Source organism: Lepidothrix coronata, unplaced genomic scaffold (assembly GCF_001604755.1).
Source record: "Lepidothrix coronata isolate B3197 unplaced genomic scaffold, Lepidothrix_coronata-1.0 Scaffold212, whole genome shotgun sequence".
NCBI classification, from domain to species: domain Eukaryota; kingdom Metazoa; phylum Chordata; class Aves; order Passeriformes; family Pipridae; genus Lepidothrix; species Lepidothrix coronata.
Genome location: NW_016690392.1, coordinates 282,630 through 297,676, shown reverse-complemented (window position 1 = coordinate 297,676; position 15,047 = coordinate 282,630). Strand labels below are relative to the sequence as shown.

General features: G+C 52.4%; 1 protein-coding gene across 1 annotated transcript; it reads right to left on the bottom strand.

Annotated features, from left to right (window-relative positions):
- Positions 1–5,205: 5,205 nt before the first annotated feature.
- Positions 5,206–7,887, bottom strand: PPDPF (pancreatic progenitor cell differentiation and proliferation factor). The gene is made up of 5 exons (XM_017833283.1): positions 7,776–7,887; positions 6,874–6,962; positions 6,015–6,089; positions 5,762–5,858; positions 5,206–5,554 (listed from the first exon to the last, which is right to left on the bottom strand). Exons 2-5 carry the CDS (start codon positions 6,926–6,928, stop codon positions 5,443–5,445), a joined length of 339 nt encoding a protein of 112 aa, XP_017688772.1. The 5' UTR covers positions 6,929–6,962; positions 7,776–7,887; the 3' UTR covers positions 5,206–5,442.
- Between the last annotated feature and the right edge of the window lie 7,160 nt (positions 7,888–15,047).

The following is a 15,047-nucleotide window of genomic DNA, read 5'->3' as shown; positions in this document are numbered from 1 at the left end:
AATCATAGATTGATGTGGGATGGAAGGGATCTTCATGGTTCATCTTGTTCCAACCCCCCTGCCATGAGCAATGACACTTTCCACTAAACCAAGTTGCTCCAAGCCCCTTCCAAGCTGGATGTGAACACTTTCAGGGATGGGTTCAAGGAACCCATCAAGGATAGGTTCAAGGAAGCAATGGTTTGCAACCAGTCCCACTCTTGGAACTACATATATAACCATTCTTTTGTCTCTTTGGACTCTGTTCATCCAGGTACACACTAAACCCCAGTGTGCCTCTGCCAGCCCTTTCCCAGCCAGCAGCCCTGCTTGCCCTGAGAACCCTGCACAGGCAGCTCCTCTCTGGGCTGCTCTGCTCTGGATCCTTGTCTCACTCACCATCGTGTGTTAATTCCAAGAAAAATATATGTTTGGGATAAATTATCTAATGTCTTCTTATCCCAGGTGCAGGCAGGGAAGGTAAAACTGCTTCACTCAAAAGAGAGTTTTGCTCTTTACCCCACCCTTGGTGCAAAGCCAGGAGATGATCCCACCACCCCCAGCTCCTCACTGATCCCAGGGCACAGCATTACAGGGCAACCTTGAGCCTCTGGTCCCTCCCAAGCCGGGGGAGCATTTGCTCCAGCCAAGTCCCTGTTGCCCATCTTGCCCATGCACACTCTCAGAGGCCAGGCTGTCCTTGGCAGCAGTGGAAGGACTCATGGAAAAGCAGTACTGGGAGCAATGCCAAGACTCCAGACTGGTGCAGGCAGCCTCTCCGGGGTGGCCTGAGTGAGGCTGCTCGAGCACTAACACACTCATGGCACTGGTGGCAGGAGCACGAAGTGCTGTGGGTGAAAAGCAGCTGGCACTGAATTCCTCCTGATGAGCCTATTTTGCCTGTTTGCAGGTGGCTGCTGGGACTGAGCCAACAGCTGTGTTGGAATTTATAAAGTTAATAAAGTTTATGCAACACTCCCCACGCCTGGGCAGTGTCCGTGCTGTGTGGAACGGCGGAAACAAGTCTGGCTGTTAATTGAGCAAGTCTCAGTGCACGAGGGGCCTGGAAAGGGGAGGCAGGAATGTGGTTTAGGGGAGGGATGAATCCTGCTCTGCTCATGCTTCCGAGCGAGGGTGAGGCGGTTGCTGAGCCCATGGAACTGCAGCCGTGCCCTGGGAAGGCGGCAGCTCCCGGTTCGAGTGTTCCCAGGTGGAAAAAGCAACAGGTTGGGTTTTGGACACGGTTGCAAGAGGAAACCCTAATTTGTACAAGGATTTTTCAGCCTGATCAAACACTTGAGCAGAGAGAACATCTATGCACAGTCAGGTCCTGCAAGAAAATAAAGACCGAAGTTGTGTCTGGCCGGTGAGGAGTTCATGGCACACCGAGGAAGGGCAGGGACACCTGTGGCACAGGCACAGTGGGGCTGCTGCAGCATAGAATCATAGAAAGATTTGGGTTGGAAAGGACCTTCAAGACCACCTTATTCCAACCTTGTTGCCGTGGGCAGGAACACCTTCCACTAGACCAGGTTGCAGAAATAGGAAGACATTCAATTTGCTGGTCTGGTTGCCACCAGATGGAGCTCAAAAATAACCAGAAAGAGAAGGGTGTGCATGGGGTGACGGGGTGCTGGGGCTGGCACAGGGCGATGGGGCTGGTGTGGGACACCATGGTCCATGGTGGGATACCTAGAGAGGCCAGTGGGGCTGGCAGGGCTGCAGGCAGCCTCCTGCCTGCACCAGGTCATCAGACACATGGCTCCAAAACAGCTCACTCAGCTGCTGCAGTGACCTGATGGGGATGTGGAGCAGGGAAATGGGGGCATCATGACACAGTGCTGCCCACAGCAGCTTTTCTTTCCTCCTCCTCCTCCTCCTCTGCTGCATGAAAAGCTGATCCATTACCTGGGTTTGCCCTCCAGCACAGTCTGCTGGGTTTTGGCATTTCTCCGAGTCATTATTTGCTTTCTAAAAGTAGACAGAGTTGGTGGGGGTGGGGGGAGCCCAAATTTTCCCATCTACTCTCAGGATCTCAGCCTGGGCTGGGCACTGCAGCTCCCCCCGAAACTGGACCAGGCTTTTCCTTAAATCCATTGCACAAAGGCAGGGATGGTGTGGCCCCAGTCTTTCACGGACCCCTCTGGAGTGGGCACTGCAAATCCTGCTGTTACAGCCATTCTGCTGCTCTGTTTGCAGCCTGGCATGTGCCCTGTTTGTGCATTCAAGGATTGGAGCCTTGACCCAATGGCATGTGGAAACAGTGTCAGGCTAATGCAAGGTCTTTGAGCTGCACAGCTCATTTCTATTTTTAAGATCCCACATCAGCCTTTGAAGGGTGAGGGGGAAGCAAAACTGTTGGAGGAAAAAAGAAAACAACAAAACAACCCCAAGCAGCAAGAGGCAGGGAATGAAAGGAAATATTTCTCACCAGAGGCAGCGGGGTGGTACAAGGGGCACTGCAAGGGATGAGAGTGAGCAGAAACCTGTGAGTTTTTGACCAAGTATGTGAGTTAATCAAAAGTCAAAACACCTCTGGGGGAGCAGAGGGGGGATGACAATCTCAGTGGAGTTGGTGCCATGGGAGATGGGATTGCCCCTCTGATAGCAACCCTGTGGAAAGGGGGAGGATGATAAGGGAGGGGTATAGTGTATAGGAAACCCCTTTGCTTGTCTTGTTTCTACTGCTGTGTCTCTCTTGCTGTCCTACCACAGCAGGCAGCAGGATGACACAAGACACAGGAAGTCAGCTGGAATCATAGAATTGCTGGGATTGGAAAAACCTGCTGAGACCATTGAGTCCAACCATTCCCCAGCTCTGCCAATCCCACCTCTAACCCACATCCCCAAGTGCCACATCTACAGGTCTTTTAAATCCCTCCGGGGATGGTGGCTCCACTGCCCTGGGCAGCCTGTTCTCATGCTTGATAATTCTTTCAGTGAGGAAATTTGTCCTGATATCCAATCCAAACCTCCCCAGCACAATTTGAGGCCATTTCATAGAATTGTGGAGGGAGAGTTTTCTCTCATCACTTGTTACTTGGGAAAAGAGACTGACACCCACAGCAGTGGAGATGGAAAGAGAACAAAAATAAACTTGCCTGGCTGTCAGATGCTTTTCCTAAATATGTCTGAATGCTGTGGAGGTGCAAGAAAGGCACTAAAAGCCTTTCAAGCCCAAGCAAACAAGGCAGTGCCAAAGGCTTTGCTCTCAGCAGTACCATGAAGCTGCCTGGGAGCACATCTGGGGGGCTGTTCCTGTTTCTTCAGTCCCACCAGAGAAGGAGTCTGAGTCTGTGACACTTTACAGACATTCAGAAAAACACCCTTTAATTCAGCAGGGGGTTTCCAGGCAGTTTTGCTCCACTGGACAGGGAGCCATGGGCATAAGGGCAGCCACAGACAGGTTCTGCAGTCACTGTTGTAAATCCAACCCACCTTGCAGCAATGTGGGAATGAATTTAACCTCCATCCAGGTTGGAGGGGCATCATCAGTGTGCCCAGCTGAAAAGCAGGGGAGCAGGATTGGCACCTGTGCTCTGCCACTTCCTCCCCTGGGTGCCTGGGGATAGTTGTTGGGCTTGACCCTCACTGATCACGAGACCAAAAAGCAAATACAGCAATATTGACTTTACCTCTGTGTGCCCACACTGTAATCTGCAGGCTTGGAAAAAAAAATGTGGGGCTTCTGCTGGGAACCAGCAGTTGAGGAGACTCTGCTGCTGCCCTGAGGCATCTCGGGGGTGAGCAGCACCCAAAAGGGTTTGCTGAGACAAGGAAGGCCCTGGAGCAGTGCCACAGCCATGCTTTCCAGCTTACCAGCCAGACAAAAAGCCTTGTCTTGTCTTACTCAGAAAGGATTTATTTTTGCTTGATTTTCCCGTGTTCTGGGAAGTCTAAAGGCTGCCATGTGCCTCTTGTGATACACAGCCCCCTGCACACAGGTGGAGCCACCCCATAGACAGCAGTTTGCCTCCTGGCTGGAAGTTGCATCAGATCAGTTGTGGGGTGATGTGTTGCTGTGGACATAGGGGTCACCCACAGGGTGCTGGCAGCCTCCGGGGTCCAAACTGTGTGCCCAAGGCTGCTGGGACCCTCCACGGCCATTCCCTTTAGATGCACATGCTTACACAGGGAGAACAGAGGTCCCACTGCTGTCCTGGCCCTTTAAAGGGACAAGGGACACAGACCCTCCGCCCCGAGGACAAGGAGAAGCAGAGCTCAAGGAAAAGCTTACTCAACACTTTTCCCAACCAGAAACAAGGAACAAAGCGAGAAGTGACCTCAGATGCCCCTGCAGCACAGATAGAAAGCACAGCAGCCCTGCCCCCCCTAATCCCCCCTCCCCAGCTGCTCCCTGCCCTCCTCCCTGTCTGCCTTGGGGCACCGATGGGGAAAAGTCATGGCTTGGGGGTCCCATGACCTCAGCTGCCATCGGGGCTGCAGCACCTGGTGCACACAGGGACAGCCCCACACCTCATGCTGTGGCTGGAAGTAGAGCAGGAAGATTTGGCACCTTTAAATCAAGCTCTGCCAGGGTTTTTCTGCCTCCAGCAGGAACAAAGGTGCTCCCTTCACCCTGGCACCAGCAGGCTCTTGTATTCCCAACTACCAGGCTGATAACAGAAGGATCAAGCAGCCAAGCTGACTAATTCAAGGCAAAAATCAGCCAAAACAGCCTTTAAAGCAGTACAGCACATGGGCCAGCTGGGATCCAGGGCTGCCAAATCCAGTGCACCCTGAGCTGCCACCCACACCACGAGCTCCAGCCTGACATCAAGACCCAAAAAATGCACACCCTGAGCAAGCCTCATCTCTCCCCTCACTATGGAAGGCTCACTTTTCACTCAGTTCCTTCCCCCAGCCCCAACCAGACTGGCTCAGGCCCTGGCACTCACTCCTACCCCTCGAGGCACGAGGGCAGGGCAGCAACATGCTGAGGGAGCAAAACAAGTTCAAGTGCCAGCAGCGACAGGCTGTGCAGCCAAGTAAGGAGAAAAGGGTGGGGGGAGGCATTTGCAGCATCACCACAGCCCAGCCAGATCCTGCTCTCGTACAAAACACACACGGACCGGTGAGTCACACTGGCACGTGATATCCTGCATCACCAGCTCCTGCATTGGAAGCTGTGCTGTGCCCTGGTCCAGCCCCACTGATACCCCCAGCACCCCTCTGCCCTCTGCCCTCCACGCACAAAGAACAACCCAAGGAAAATAACCCACAGAGTTTTAAAAGGCTGCTCAAGTTTATTAGTTGCCATTGTACGGAGTTCAAGGTAATAAAACGTGTTACCAAGTCTGCTTAGTTACACCGGGAAAAGAGTAAAAAGGCTGGTGTGGAATCGTCGGGGTTTGCTGCACTTTTCCATCACGAGGCAGCAGCTTTGCCCTGGAGCAGCCAGCTACTCTAAGGGGAGGGGGCTGTGCCCGCCGGATGCGGAGCAGCCGCCGACCCGCTCACGGCTCACACTGAGGGCTCAGAGCTGGGCTCGCTGATGTGGCGCCTCCGTCCCGCGCCCGGGGCTGGCACCAGGCCACAAGTCATCGGTCCTGTTGTCACCCGCAGAGCTCCTGAGCTGCAGGACAGAGCAGAGAGAGGGTCAGGCCGGTGTTGACATGTGGCGTTATGGCTCTGTGCTGACTCCTGCAGCAAAGGGGTGGGTGCTCTGGGCACAGACACGGCCCATGGGGTCAGGATGCACCAAGGGGGATACAGCAGGGATGTCCCCAACTGCCCTGGGTGCTGCACTGGTGCTCCCCCCGTGTCATCTCAAAACACTCACCTCTGTGGGGACTCCGACACGGTTGTCATGGTTGGGTGAGTCGTCTTCCCAAAGAAGAAGCTGGCCCACCACTGGCCAGGGTCAGACTTGGGCAGGTCTGGGGGACAGTGCATGCCAGGGAAAGTCCAGGTCAGTGCAACCCACGGCCACCCCACTCTCATCCCATGGGAGAGGCTGGGTTACCTCCAGTCAGATTTGCAGAGGAGGGGCTGGGAGCAGAGTCCCCCCCTGAGACAGGACAGGTGGCACTTACCCAGGGAGTGGGGGGTGACTTCCCCAGAGTACTCTGAGCTGCAGGAGCTGCTGCTGGATGTGGAGCTCAGGCGCCCTATGGAGAAATCATGGCCATCAGAACCACTGCTGCTCCTTGGTCTTGCCATCAGGAGCAAAGCACAGCCTCGGTGTGACTGTCCCTAGGCGACACGGCTCAGTCTCATCACTAGCTCACTCCAGTACTTGCCCAGGTTTAGTGCCAGGTCAATAAAAAACACTAGGAAGGGAATACCAATGAGATTCCAAGAGCAGGGACAGGAAAAGCACCTGAACACCTCTGCAGGAGAATACCTGCAACCCCAAGGACATCATTTAGTGGCTTTGGGAGGCCTATGCAGATGACTTGAGGCCAAGAGGCTGCAGATTCCTGTGTTCTAGTCCAACGGCTACAAGCCTGTTGCTTGTTTCAGCTCAAGGGGAATCCTTTAACTCTCTCTGGTTTAAGCAATCCATTAAACCAGAAAATCTCTGCCAGGAGAGGTACCAGTAGCAACCATTGCCCAGACTGGTTTTGCAGCTCATTTCTATAGCAACAGTGCAAGGTGAAGCCATCACCTCCCCTTCCCTACAACCTTAGCAACAAGTGAAGGTTTGAGATCTCTCACCAGCTGGTAGAGCTGGGCAGGGGCTGCAGGGCCCAAAGGAGGCTCTGGGCAGCAGGAGGGACACTGCTGACTGTCCCCTTTTCTCAGCAAAGGCTCACACGGTGCTCCAGCTGAAAGCACAGACCTGAGCTCAGCTCCATCTCTGCTGGAGCCATATCCCCCTAACCCCTGGCAGAGCCCCCAGCCTGCTCCTCCGGCATCCTGAGACCACCCCAGCCCCCAGCCCGCCCTTACTTCTGCGGTAGTTGTGCGTAGCCATGAGTGAGCCGCTGGATGGGATGGATGCCATGGCTCTTGATCCTGGTTGTCGTGCAGATCTAAACCTGCGAGCACAGAGGCAGCTGTCAGCACCCCCCTGACCCACACCTGCACCCCAGAAACCTGCAAGGGTGTAAATGGAAACATCGTGGCTTCTGGAGAGATGGGACGTGCAGCCCCGTGCTGGGAACCGTGGTTGGTGCTCGCAGAGTTGCACAGGGATTAAATCCACAGAGCTCTAAGAACTACGTGCAGCATAATTCCCTCGTACACAAGCGCCTGCCCAGAGCACAGCCCGGCACATCCGCACAGCCCCTTCCCGACCCCCCGCGGGTGTTTTTCTTGCAGGAATCCAACTCCCCTCCTTGTATCAACAGCTGGAGTTATGAAATCCCTGACGGATGTTGCATAAGGAGCAAAGAAATGTTCAGCTGGGGCACATACCGAGGATGTTCCAGCACAAGTTTCCAGCCCCAGCCTGCCCTCAGCAGCTTCCCCATCACCCACAGCCGGGACAAGCCTGCCCACCCTTCACCTTTGTTGTGGTTCATTCCAGTTCTGAACTAGAGAGAACTGAACTTTCTCCTCCTTGCACAAAGCACCTTCCTGCCCGGAGCTGACTCTTCCCACAGTATGACCCCCGCTTTTTCTTCAAGGAAGGCTAAAAAAAAAAAAAAAAAAAAGGCTCAGGGAAGCCAAGGGTGCCAGATCCCAACAGCTGGCACTGCGTGGGGGACACCACCCGCGAGAAGCAACCTGGCCATCCTTAGCGGGGGACACTGAGGCACGGAGAAGTTTCACCCCAAAGCATCTGAGCGCCGACCGCTCTCGAAGAAAAACCCCCGGATCGCCACGGGCCGCCCCGTTTCCCCCCGCACCTGGGCTGGGCTGTGGGCGGCGGGGTCCGCTGGGGTCCGGCGGGGAGGGCGCTGGGGCCGCGGGGCCCGCGGTGCGGGGTCTGCGCTCCGCTCGGTGAGCCCGCACGGCCTGAGCCGCGGCGCTGCCGCTCCGCCCTTGAGCCGAGCTTAAATCCCCTCCGGCCGCGCCCTCCCGCGGGATCCGCCAATCGCCGTGGGGGCGTGGCCGGCCACACCCCTTCCCCGCGGGGGGGGGAATGTCGCGATTGTCCGCAGAGCGGCGGCCGAAATCTGGTGTGGCATTAAAAAGCCTTCAAAACTGGAGTAAAAGTGAATAAATAAATATGGGTTTGAGGGGTTCTGAGCAGGCTGGGCTGTGTCCATTTTGGGGGAGAATGTTTTATTTCAGAGGGAAGAGCTTGAAGCAAGGCCAAAGTACAGCCCACACCACAATCCAGCTCCTCCGTATTTGGGTACCAGTGCAGCATCACGCGCATATGCTGTTCCATAAATCACTGGTGGTGCAGGGTGAGAGTCCAAGAGAGCCAAGGCAATGGATGTGTGCATGAGGAAATGTATCCATGTAAGAGGAACACAGAAACTTCACAGAAGATTGCTTTCTGTATGGAGTGGAACTAAGGCTGAGAACAAAACTCTCAGAGAGATGCCAGAGCATTGCAGTGTCTCCACAAAGGCAGTTTGGTACTTGCTGTGTCTGAAGGGTTACTCATTTATTTTCTCCCAAAAAGCCACTCCAGAGCAGAATGGCTCCTGTGGGCCACTCCTGTGGCCCAGCACACTGGGGGTTTGCAATAAAATCTTACACTTTCAGGTGCAGCCGTGGGAAAACCATTTTTGGAAGGGGATGTTTTAGCTATTTTAAGGACTGGGGACAGGAGAGAGCCCATATCCCAGCCTGGGGTGGTTCTGGCACAAACTCTCCATGCAACAAGGTTCATTCCTCTCCCAGCCCCCAATTTTCCCTATTAATCCCGAGTTATTTGTTAAGCACTGGGCAAGGAGCCAGAACCAGGGGAGGCAGCTCTGCACTGCTCCGGGACATCGATCTCTCTGCCCAGCTCACAGGGCAGCAAAAGGTCCAAGCTGTCCTTGGGACTGTGTTTCTCTGCGGGGTAGGAGCACCCTGGCATGGGGACATTCCAGGTGACCCATGTCCCCAGATGTCCCCGCCTGGCCCAAGAAGAAGGCACCACTGCTGCCACAGCCACTGGGGTGGATGCCACCCCTGTGCACAGCCCATGTGCACACTCCCAGGAAATCAGCTGGGATGGCTTCAGGGAGAGCCTTGGCACCACAAGTCTGTAAGCAAATTGTTTATTTTCAAATTCTTCCTCAGAGGTTTAAGAGCCAACACAAGTGCACAGATGGTCCAGCTCGGGACCGAGTTCCTCCAGCCATGCCTCAGTTTCCCCTTTGAGGATACTGACTCAGCGCCTTCTAGGGAAGGATTTGGCTGAAAGTTGTGGTGGACTTTGAATATACAAACACCAACAGGCACGTGGCTGTTTTCATTCCCAGCATTAGGATTTGCTTTTGTGCCGCATGACTGGGTTTGATTGGTGGTTTGTTTTCGAGGTCCTGGCACTCCCAGGCCATTCGCTCCCAGCCCTGCTGGCAGCACACACCATGGAAAGCTCTAGGGCACAGGCTTGGGAGATTTTTCTGGCCCAGAAGGGAAAGATAGGAAGGCTAAAAATTTGATGCTTCAAATCTGAAAAGTCACTTTTGTTTTAGTGAAGCCAGTGTCATTTCCCAGGTTCCTCCTCAATTCCCAAGAGATGTATTCCTGCCATCCTCAGTTCCTCGAATAATGTACAGAGCAATAAGTGTGTATTGATATAAAGATTATATTCTCTAATGGAGTATATTCTCCCCAGTGGGTACAGGATGGCTGTGTACCCCACTGAGCCTAACCGGGCTAATTGCTTAAATTAATGATAGAGCAGAGATGAGCAACCCTGTCCCAGTCCCTCTGTGCAATGACACCACCTAAACCCATGTCTGGGGCTGCTTTTAAAGGATCAGTTCATTAAGCAGGTAGCACTGGGGGTGTGATGTGGCACCCATAGCCACAGGAGGTGAATCAGGGCTTTGCTGGTTCAGGGGGATCAGTCTCCAGCAAAACATGCCTTGCTCTGCTTTTCATCCCAAAATCAATTCCATTTTGCCTCAATGAAGCAGTGGGAGAAGCATAACTGGGACAAAGCAGGCAGGGGGATTGATGGACCAGCCAGTCTGGTTTCCCAGCACTAAGCCTATTCTGGGTGTGTTGAGAAGACAAAGATATTTTATTTGTATTGATCAGGAATCAGTGGTTTTAAAACAAGCAGATGACAAGATTTGGATAGATTTTCTCTTTGTTTTTCCTCTAATTAGAGCCTCTGAGTGGACTGCAACTCTCCCCTCAGTTCTCTTTTCAGCAACGTTTCAGTGTTTTTTTTTTTTTTTTTTTTAAATCTCGCTTTTGGCTTCTGGCAATTGGCTTTTGTTATCTGCCATTTGTGTGGGCTGTTGGGAAACAACCTTTTGTGTCATTTTGTACTTGGCAGAAACTTCTGGAAGCCAGTAAAGGCTGTGGAACTGAAGGAGCTGCTGCTTCTGGACTCCCTCAGCACTCCTGGGCCATCACCAATGGATGTTTGCTAATGCTGGGGACGATGGGGCACCCCAGTCCCCAGCCAAAGAGGCTTCATGCTGCTACCAGATTCCCTCTAGGGATGCGACATCTCAATGGCTTCAGGAATTTGGTCCATAGTGAGAAAGTTGTTCAGCAGCCCCTTTCCCACCGTCCTGCACCGGATTGTGCAGGATTTCCTTCCTGGATAAGAAGGCAGCACTTGCTCCCAGCACAGCAGTACAATCACAGAATGGTTTGGGTTGGAAATAACATTAAATCTCATTCCACTCCCACTGCCATGGGCAGGGACATCTTCCACTAGTCCAGGTTGCTCCAAGCCCCATCGAACCTGGCCTTGAACACTTCCAGGTCTGGAGCATTCACAGCTCCTCTGGGCAGCCTCTTCAGTAACACAGACTTGAGCTCTCTACAGTGCTACAGAGCCTGATACTGCACCACTGAGGGCTTTCCCTGGTTCTCCCTCTGTTATGGACCCCTTGCTGCAGAGGAGGGAGCAGGCAGGAGCTGTGCTCAGACTTTGCTCTCCTTTTCTCCCTCCTCCCCTCTTTCTCCGCCTCCTCCTTCTCCTCCTCCTCCTTCTCCGCTGCATTTTCCCGGCTGAGTTACTCAGTGCCAGCTTTGGATTAGGGCGGCATCCGCCCAGCACAGGCAGCTGCTGCCACCTATGGATAATAAATACCGAAATTATTCACCCCAGGTGCCACATTAGGGCCACCTCCTCTCATCTCCCCTGACAGGGTTGGAGCCAGAGCATCTGTGAAACCAAGCTCGTGGTCATGTTGTGACCTGACACAAAATGCCTGGGCACCTTTCCCTGCCTGTATGGGTTTAAATCAGAAAAGGGAATGTCCTGGAAATGCTTTCCTTAGGCACAATGCTTGAGCAGCATATTCTACCTGTCACTTGAAAATCATGCTCTGCCTTTCTGGGATATGTGCAGCAGAGACCCAAGTGCCACCCTGGCAGGAGAATAAACCAAAGCCAGATCTGGGGATGGCACATCCTGTGCCCGCAGTGATGGGAGCAGCTCTGCTGTCTTCACCTGCTGTTCATGCCAAGGGCTCATTTCCCAGAAGGCACAGGGAATTGGCATCAGGACCCCCCAAAATTCTGACTCTGATCTGAAAATGGACACATTGGTGAAAGAATTAGGTAGAGAGTCACAAACTGTCTGATTTGCCTATTCAAAAGGGATGTCTCCAATTTGGAAATGCCAGTGAAGAGATACGACAGCTGTTCACTGCAATCCAGAGGCTTTTGGTGAACTTGGTCCCTCAAATTCCTGACTTTTGGTCCCTCTGTTCCTCTGTAAAATTTGGAAAACCATCTTTCAGAAACCAGCAGCAACACTGAGCAGGATCCATCTCTGCAGAAAACTCTTAGACCAGTATCTTCTTTGTGGGACTGGGGGAGATGTCAACTACCAGTCACTACCATCATATGAAAACAAATTATTCCCTAAAATAAATCCTTGGGCTTTGATGGGAGTTGATTCAGCAACAAGTTTTCTCATTATGTTCCCTGATCCTCATTTCACCCTCTGGATGCACCCAGAGCTTATGCTGCTATCCAGGTATTTCCTTTAACACCTCTTCTAAAGCCATCCAAAGACATGGGCAGCCAGGGCTCTTTTCACTCAGTGGCTGTGGCTTTACAGGAAAAGCCATCCCCGGGATTAATCAGGCTTTTCCTAAATGGGAGATGTGCAGAGCTGCCAAAACAAACACATCAATCTGTTGTAGCTTGATACAGCACCAGACAAGCTTTTTATAAACCCAGAGTTGTCCTGCAAACAGCCAGGCATCCTGCAAACAGCCCTAAACCACAGGGCAGAGGTGCCTTATCTCACTTGGGATTGACCTAGATTGGGGTCTGCCCCCTCCTCGGCACACAGGGAGATTTAAGGGATCAACTTCTCACAGCCCCCACAGATGCTGCATTCAGGCACCAGAAATGTCAGTGTCCATGATGAGATTCATCAAAGTGGTGTTTTTCTCCTTCTCTGGTGGTAAAAGATATTTCAGAGCACAGAAATGTTCATCCTGGTTGCTTCTCAGAAGGGCAGCAGCTCAGGCTGAGCAGTTTTATCCTCCACAGCCTTGACCCTGCAACTCAGCCATTTAGTGGAAAAAGGGTTCCTGGAGGAGCATTCCCATGGCACACCTGGAGCCATGTGCTGCCACCCACCCTCAGGATGAATGGGGGCAGTTTTCAAGGCCTTTAGGCATTGTCCCTTCAGCATTGCTGCCTCAGATCACTTTGGACACCTGATGGCTGTAGTTACACCAAAACCTCACTGGGCAGGTCCCAGCAGTGTGAGCAGGATGGTGGGTCCTTGGGTGCAGCCTGCCTTGCATGAGATACACTGCTGATCCATCAGGGATGACACCAGACTCCATCCCCAGCTGGCTGAGTGGCTGGAGGGCTTGAACATCTTGTTATCACTTCCAGAGTTTATTTTTAAACCTGTGGCTCCAATTTAAAGGTATCAGAAGCATGCACTGAGTGCAGGACCTCAAAATACTCTCCTGCTCCTCCTTCCCCTGCCTTTCTGTCCCACCACTCCTGTCTTCCTTTCCCCTCTCCAGACCTACAACATGAGCATGAGCTGAAAAACCTGCTCACATTGAAAGTTCCATGAAATCTACTCGATTCCTGGAAGTGTTCAAGGCCTGGTTGGATGAGACTTTGAGCAACCTGGCCTAGTGGAAGGTGTCCCTGCCCACATCATGGGGATTGGAATGAGATGAGCTTTAAGGTCTCTTCCAACCCAAACCATTTTGTGACTCCCTAATTCTATCATCTTTTCCTATTTGTGCCTCGGGCCAGGAGTGCTGCCAGGCAAACACACAGGGAGAGTCATGACACATCAATATGGGGACCTGGAAAGGCTGACCTCAAAGCCAACCCCAGGTAAACATGCCCTAGAAACCCCTGAGACGCTCAGAGGGAAATCCCATCCTGTCTTAACACCAGCTAATCTGGGATTTAACTGAAATGGGAATGCCTGTTTTATGTGCACCGGCAGTCGGGATTCCCATGGGATGCACGTTGTACACATGGGGAGAGGATGGCCAGTGTCTTGGTGTTTTGAGCCTCCACTTTCAGCAGGTGGTAAATGCTGAAAGAACTGAGTCCAAAGCATCTGCAAAGCCTCCAAAGCTGGTGTGGAAGGAGCTGGAAGCCTTACCATCAGAAGAAGAAAACTTAACACTGTCCACTCTATCCACAAACTGCATTTTGCAGGACAACCTCTGCCCTACCTACCTTTGATATGCTTTTCTGATGGCTGTTTCATGAGCCCAGCATGAGACCCTGCATTTCTTCCTTTCAAGGACTGCATCTCTATTGCTTTGCACAGGAAGAAGGAAGAAAATAGCAATTTACAGCTATTCCTGTGTCCAACCTGAACTTTTCCCCAGTGAGAGCAGAGCTTCTGGAGTGACATCAGGGCTGGCATTCCTCGTGGCTGCCATCTGCCCTGCCCAAAGCCTCACCTTCAGAGGACACCTGATGCATTTTATAGCAACAAACCCTCAAGTACTTAGGGAGCTGAACACGTTATTCCTGGGCAGAAACACCCCCAGTGCAAGGCAAATCCAGGCAGGCAGTCTGGGGTGTTCTCATCCCAGATCCATACAAATTAACAGCACTGTGGATTATTCACTCTCCCAGTCACATCGTGGGGGGTCTCTTTGGGAAAAAAATAAATCCCACTTATTTTTTCTGGGCAAATGAAAATTTTAGCATAGCTTAAAGCACCAAATCCCAGCCTGGGGTCTGTGGGCTGGGTGGGGTTGAGGTGATGATGAAAGGGGTAAGAGGTACTTGCCATGTATTTGTGCAGCCTGCCCATCCCTTCTGGGGGATGGGGCGCATTTCTATTTTCCTGAGTCACCCTAAATCATTTGGTCATGTTTTTTAGGGTGGGGGAATCAAGCCTAAATATGATGCACAGGAATTGTTTCAGCTGGGACCTGAATCTGGAACCAGATGGATGGAGACAAGGCGCTAAACTTCAACCGCCCTCAGATTCTTCTTGCTCAGGTCTCTGTTATTTTACATGGCTGAATATTTAAGGACAAATTGCCACTGTTTTTCAGGAGGGAAAATGATTGCACTCAGGCATGACAGTGGAGCTTGGTGGTCCCCAGGGAGCACATGTGTTTAGTGGAACCCGTTTCCCCAGGCGCCGGCCAGACCTGGGCTCAGAGCTGTGGCTTTAAGCTTCTCGGAGGCTGGGGGTAAAGTGGCTTAACAGAGCTTGGATTAGCCAGGTCTGACAGCCCTCTCTCCTACTCAGGTCCTGGACTATTTATAGCCTGATGGGCCGTCAGGCTCTATTTCAGTGCAGAGGAACAGTGCACTGCCCGGTTCTCTTTTTCCTGCCTGGGAAAAGGGGTGAAAATTAAAATTCTCTTTGCTGGAGAAGGAAAGGAGAGCGGAGAGTTCCATCCCATGCTCACCTGGCCCAGCATCAGAAGGATTTGGATTTCTGTCATCCCCATCTTCACTGGCAAATGCAGCTGTGGCCCTGCTGAGGGCAGTTCCCAGGCTGTCTGCAGCCCTTGTGTAAAAAAGGAGGAGATTATTTATTGTAAAAGCAATAAAATATGGAGAGAAAGAATAAGGGG